Raw genomic sequence first — 5,168 nt, 5'->3', positions numbered from 1 at the left:
GGAAAGAAACAATTTGGACCAACACGAAGGACAAAAAATAAAGATGATAGAGACTGTCTTATCTTTTAGGATAATGATATTTCAACAAAAGTTTTTGACAAGTAGTTGACAAAGGTGACGTGACAACGATTTTTTTTAAATTTTAATTACGAAATGGTTAGTTCACACGTGCAGCGGAAAGAGAAACCAAAATGAAATTAAATGTCAGTTAGAGAGAGAAAGTGAAGAGAGAAAAGGGGGAAAGTGAGGCAGGGGGTTGGGAAGTGAGAAAGTGAAGAGAGAAAAGGGGGAAAGTGAGCCCGCTGGAGTTTGTGGTTCAGTGAAAGTGAGATTCCGGCAACCATTTCGCCGGGGGGGGGGGTGGAGGATAGTTATCAGTGAAAGCGAGAAAGATAGAGAGCAAGAGGGATAAAGCGAGAACGAGAATGAGAGAGTGATCGGAGTTAAGCATTGCAGATTAGTGGTGGATAATTGTAGTCATTGACGCCGTTTGGGTGGGTTACCGGAGGCAAGTCGTAGAAGAAGTCATCGACGACAAGGAATTTGTCATCCCGAGCGTACACAACTGTATAAACAATTGACGCCGATGTGGGTAGTAAGGACGCTGTATGTGGGGAGTTGAAGCAAAGTTTTTTGAACAAAACTGTAGGATAAACCAATAAACCTAATTAAAATGTGGTAATTGTAAGCAATATATGTCTGACTGAATCGAATATTATTGATGTATTTACTAAATTTAAAATCATTGTATTGGGTTTTTTTTGCAGCTTTCTTAGTAAAGTTTGCCCAAACTCCCTAAACATATCTGCATAACTCCCCACATCTGCGTGACATGTTTTACACATGATTGTGGAGTTTAAAAAGCACAAAATTCAGTGAAAGTAGTGTTAATTGGAGGTCTGGACTTCGTCAATAATTTGCATAATTGTTTATGCTCCAATAAGGAGATTTAAATAAAGTTGTGTACAATATGCAAGCAGTACTGATTAAGTTGAACTCCACTCCCCAAGTAGTTGTACTTAACTCCCCACTTACCATTACAGGTTTGAATTTGGCCTCTAGTAAGTCTACACTCCCACCAAATTACTTGAATTGGGATTGGATAATGGAAAGGAATATTTGTTGGGCTAAATCAAACACAAATGATGTGTTTACACATTATATTAATTGTGTTTGCTTTTTCTGCAGTTTTGTTAAAAAAGTTTGCCTTTACTCCCCACATATGTATGCATAAGTCCCCATATCTGCATCAAATATTTTTTACTGGTTTGTGTAGTTGAAAAAGCACAAAATTTAGCGAATGCAATGTTAATTGGTGTACTGGACTTCGTGATTGACTTCGTCATTGAGTTACATCATGGCCATTACTCGAATAAGGCGATTTAGGAAGAGTTTTTATTCAACGTGGAAGCAGTATTGAAAAAGTCCGATTGTACTCCCCACATAGGGGCGAGTAACTCCCCTTTTTTGTAACAGGTTTTTACTTGGGGTCCTCTGAGGCTACACTCTCACTAAATTAATTGAATTGGAATTGGGTTATGCAAACGAATATGTTTCTTAACGACTGAAATACGAATAATGTATTTACCAAATTTTAAATAAGTTTATTGGTTTGTCTTGCAGCTTTGTTCAAAAAACTTCGGTGCAACTCCCCACAAACAACGTCCTTACTACCTACATCTGCGTGAGCTGTTTATAAAATTGTGTGCACATATTAAATTCACATACTTCATTTAATTCAAATTTAATTGGTCCATTAGACTTCGTGATTGAGTTACTTGATGGTCAATGCTCGAAAAAGGTGACTTAAGAATAGTGTTAGTTCAATGTTGAAGCAGTATTGCAAAAGTTCATGTGTACTCCCCACATAGTTGCGAGTTACTCCCCGCTTTTCTATCACGTTTATAGTTGGAGTTCTGTGAGGGTACACTCCCACTAAATTAATTGAATTAGAATTGGGTTATGCATACGAATATTTTTCTTAAGTCATGAAATAAGAATAATGTATTTACCACATTTTAATTAGGTTTATTGGTTTGTCCTGCAGTTTTGTTCAAAAAAATTTGCTTCAACTCCCCACATATAGCGTCCTTACTCCCACATCGGCGTCAGCTGTTTATACAATTGTGTGCACATATTAAATCCACATACTTCCGTTAATTCAATTTTAATTGGTCCATTAGACCTCGTGATTGAGTTACTTGATGGTCAATGGTCGAAAAAGGCGACTTAAGAATAATGTTTATTCAATGTTGAAGCAGTATTGCAAAAGTTCATGTGTACTCCCCACATAGTTGCGAGTTACTCCCCGCTTTTCTATCAGGTTTATACTTAGGGTCCTGTGAGGCTACTACTCCCACTTAATTATTTGAATTGGAATTGGGTTATGCATACGAATATTTTTCTTAAGTAATGAAATAAGAATAACGTACTTACCACATTTTAATTAGGTTTATTGGTTTGTTCTGCAGTTTTGTTCAAAAAACTTTGCTTCAACTCCTCACATACAGCGTCCTTACTACCCACATCGGCGTCAGCTGTTTATACAGTTGTGTACGCTCGGGATGACGAATTCCTTGTCGTCGACGACTTCTTCTACGACCTGCCTCTGGTAACCCACCCAAACGGCGTCAATGACTGCAATTATCCACCACTAATCTGCAATGCTTAACTCCGATCACTCTCTCATTCTCGTTCTCGCTTTATCCCTCTTGCTCTCTATCTTTCTCGCTTTCACTGATAACTATCCTCCACCCCCCCCCCCCCCCCCGGCGAAATGGTTGTTGAAATCTCACTTTCACTAAACCACAAACTCCGGCGGGCTCACTTTCCCCCTTTTCTCTCTTCACTTTCTCACTTCGCAACCCCCTGCCTCACTTTCCCCCTTTTCTCTCTTTACTTTCTCTCTCTAACTTACATTTAATTTCATTTTGGTTTCTCTTTTCGCTGCACATGTGAACTAACCATTTCGTAATTAAAATTTACAAAAAATCGCTGCCACGTCACCTTTGTCAAATACTTGTCAAAAACTTTTGTTGAAATATCATTATCCTATCTTTTATTCAGCTGATAGAGGCGCGGAACAAGTACAGTTCTAATTTTGAGGCAAAAAATTATAAGCAACTTAAGTGCACGACCTTCCTTGAAAGGGAATCTTATCCTATTTTCTGATGACGCAAAACCTCATGCATGTAGGATCACGAAGCTCTTATATAAGATCTCGAAGTTCTTGAATGCTTCCACCCAACTCTAAAACACACCGACACACACTTTTGGTTCTGACTATTACCATATCAATGGCGGTGCTTGGTTCTGAAGAACTCCTCTTGGCATTTGTTCTTTTCGTCTTAATCTACTATTGGAGGCTCAACAGACACACTCCCATCACGAAGTGGCCCGTGCTTGGCATGCTTCCTGGACCCTTCCTCAATGTGTCCATCATCTTTGATTATGTAACTACGGCTTTGAAAAACAATGGAGGCAATTTCATGTTTGAAGGCCCTTGGCTATCAAACATGAACATATTCGTCACCAGCGACCCTTTCAATGTGCAACACATCACAAGCACAAAGTTTGAAAACTACGGCAAGGGAGATGACTTCAGAGAGATTTTTGAGGTTCTGGGAGATGGGATTTTCAGGTCCGATTCCGAACTATGGAAGTATAACAGAAGTATTCTTCATTCAGCTTTTAAGAAGGTTAATTTTCAATTGTTTATTCAACAAACAATCAAGAACAAGATTGAGAGTTGTCTGCTTCCATTTCTTGAGCATGCATGGAAACAAGGAACGGAAGTGGACCTACAAGAAGCTTTTCAAAGATTAACCTTTGACATCATTTCATCCATAGTTTTAGGATTTGATCCTACTTGCCTTTCCATTGGTTTCCCAGAAGTTGCAACTGAGAAAGCCTTCAGTGAAATAGAGGATGCTCTTCTCTACCGACATCTCATGCCAAGATTCTTATGGAAGCTGCTAAACTGGTTTCAACTTGGGAAAGAGAAGACGGTGAAAGAAAATATTGAAATTATTGACCAAATGTTGTATAAGGAAATTAAATCTAGGAGCAGAGTGCAAGGTCAAAGCAGCGGCAACAGCACACTAGAAGACGAACCACGATTTAGCTTGATAGATGTTCTTATAAGTGAAGTAGGAGAGGGCAAAATGGATGACAAGTTTCTGAGAGACACAGCAATAAATATGCTTGCAGCTGGGAGAGATAGCATTAGTGCAGGTCTCACTTGGTTTTTCTGGTTGGTGGCAACACACCCATCTGTGGAATCTAAGATTCTTGAAGAGATCCGAGAAAAATTACCAGCAAGAGAAGGTAATGGGAAGGACTTTGGTGTGAAATGGCTTAGCAAGTTAACTTTCCTCCATGCAGCATTAAGTGAGACATTAAGGCTCTACCCTCCGGTACCATTAGAGCACAAGAGTGCCTTAAAATCTGATGTGCTTCCAAGTGGTCATTGGATTAATTCAAATACCATGATAGTATATTCCCTATACAGCATGGGAAGGGCAGAGGAAATATGGGGTGAAGATTGCTTGAAATTTAGACCTGAGAGGTGGATCTCAAAGAGTGGAGGGATTATTCACATGCCCTCTCACAAGTTCATTGCATTCAATGCAGGACCAAGAAGTTGTTTGGGTAAAGAAATCAGCTTCATCGAGATGAAGATGATAGCTGCCAATATACTGTGGAATTATCGCATTCACTTGGTGGAAGGCCAAGCCATATCCCCAAGAGTCTCCGTTGTCCTTCTCATGAAACATGGCTTGAAGGTCACAGTGACAAAAAGAAACATATGATATCAAGCAATTTCAATTCCTAATAAGTGATTGTGTTCACCTTCTACGTGTAAGGTTTGTAGCAACGTTGAAATGTAATAATTTGGATTGTATTCGCACCACAATAGCCAAATACCATTTACTCTGAAACGCAAGTTTATAAAAAACTCTTCATAACGTTTGACAACTTGAAATGTATAACCTGCTCCCTTTTTTTACATACCTTTCATGAAAGCAACTTTAGCAAAAGTTTTACATCTTCTCCATCAACAGCGTTGACGATTCTCCAACATAGCCACCACCGTGCACATCAGCATCTCCGCCAAACCTTCGTAAGACAGGGCTTTCGTTTTTGCCTCTGAGCCGCCGCACACATCT

At 39.3% G+C, this 5,168-nt stretch overlaps 1 protein-coding gene across 1 annotated transcript; it reads left to right on the top strand.

Annotated features, from left to right (window-relative positions):
• Positions 1–3,108: 3,108 nt before the first annotated feature.
• LOC114166438 (alkane hydroxylase MAH1-like) lies at positions 3,109–4,940 on the top strand. Its single transcript, XM_028051173.1, has one exon. It carries the CDS (start codon positions 3,234–3,236, stop codon positions 4,809–4,811), a length of 1,578 nt encoding a protein of 525 aa, XP_027906974.1. The 5' UTR covers positions 3,109–3,233; the 3' UTR covers positions 4,812–4,940.
• The last annotated feature ends 228 nt before the right edge of the window (positions 4,941–5,168 follow it).

Source organism: Vigna unguiculata, chromosome 10, assembly GCF_004118075.2.
Source record: "Vigna unguiculata cultivar IT97K-499-35 chromosome 10, ASM411807v1, whole genome shotgun sequence".
Lineage (NCBI taxonomy): Eukaryota > Viridiplantae > Streptophyta > Magnoliopsida > Fabales > Fabaceae > Vigna > Vigna unguiculata.
Note: the sequence above shows the minus strand (reverse complement) of the source record. Positions and strands in the feature narration are given on the sequence as shown.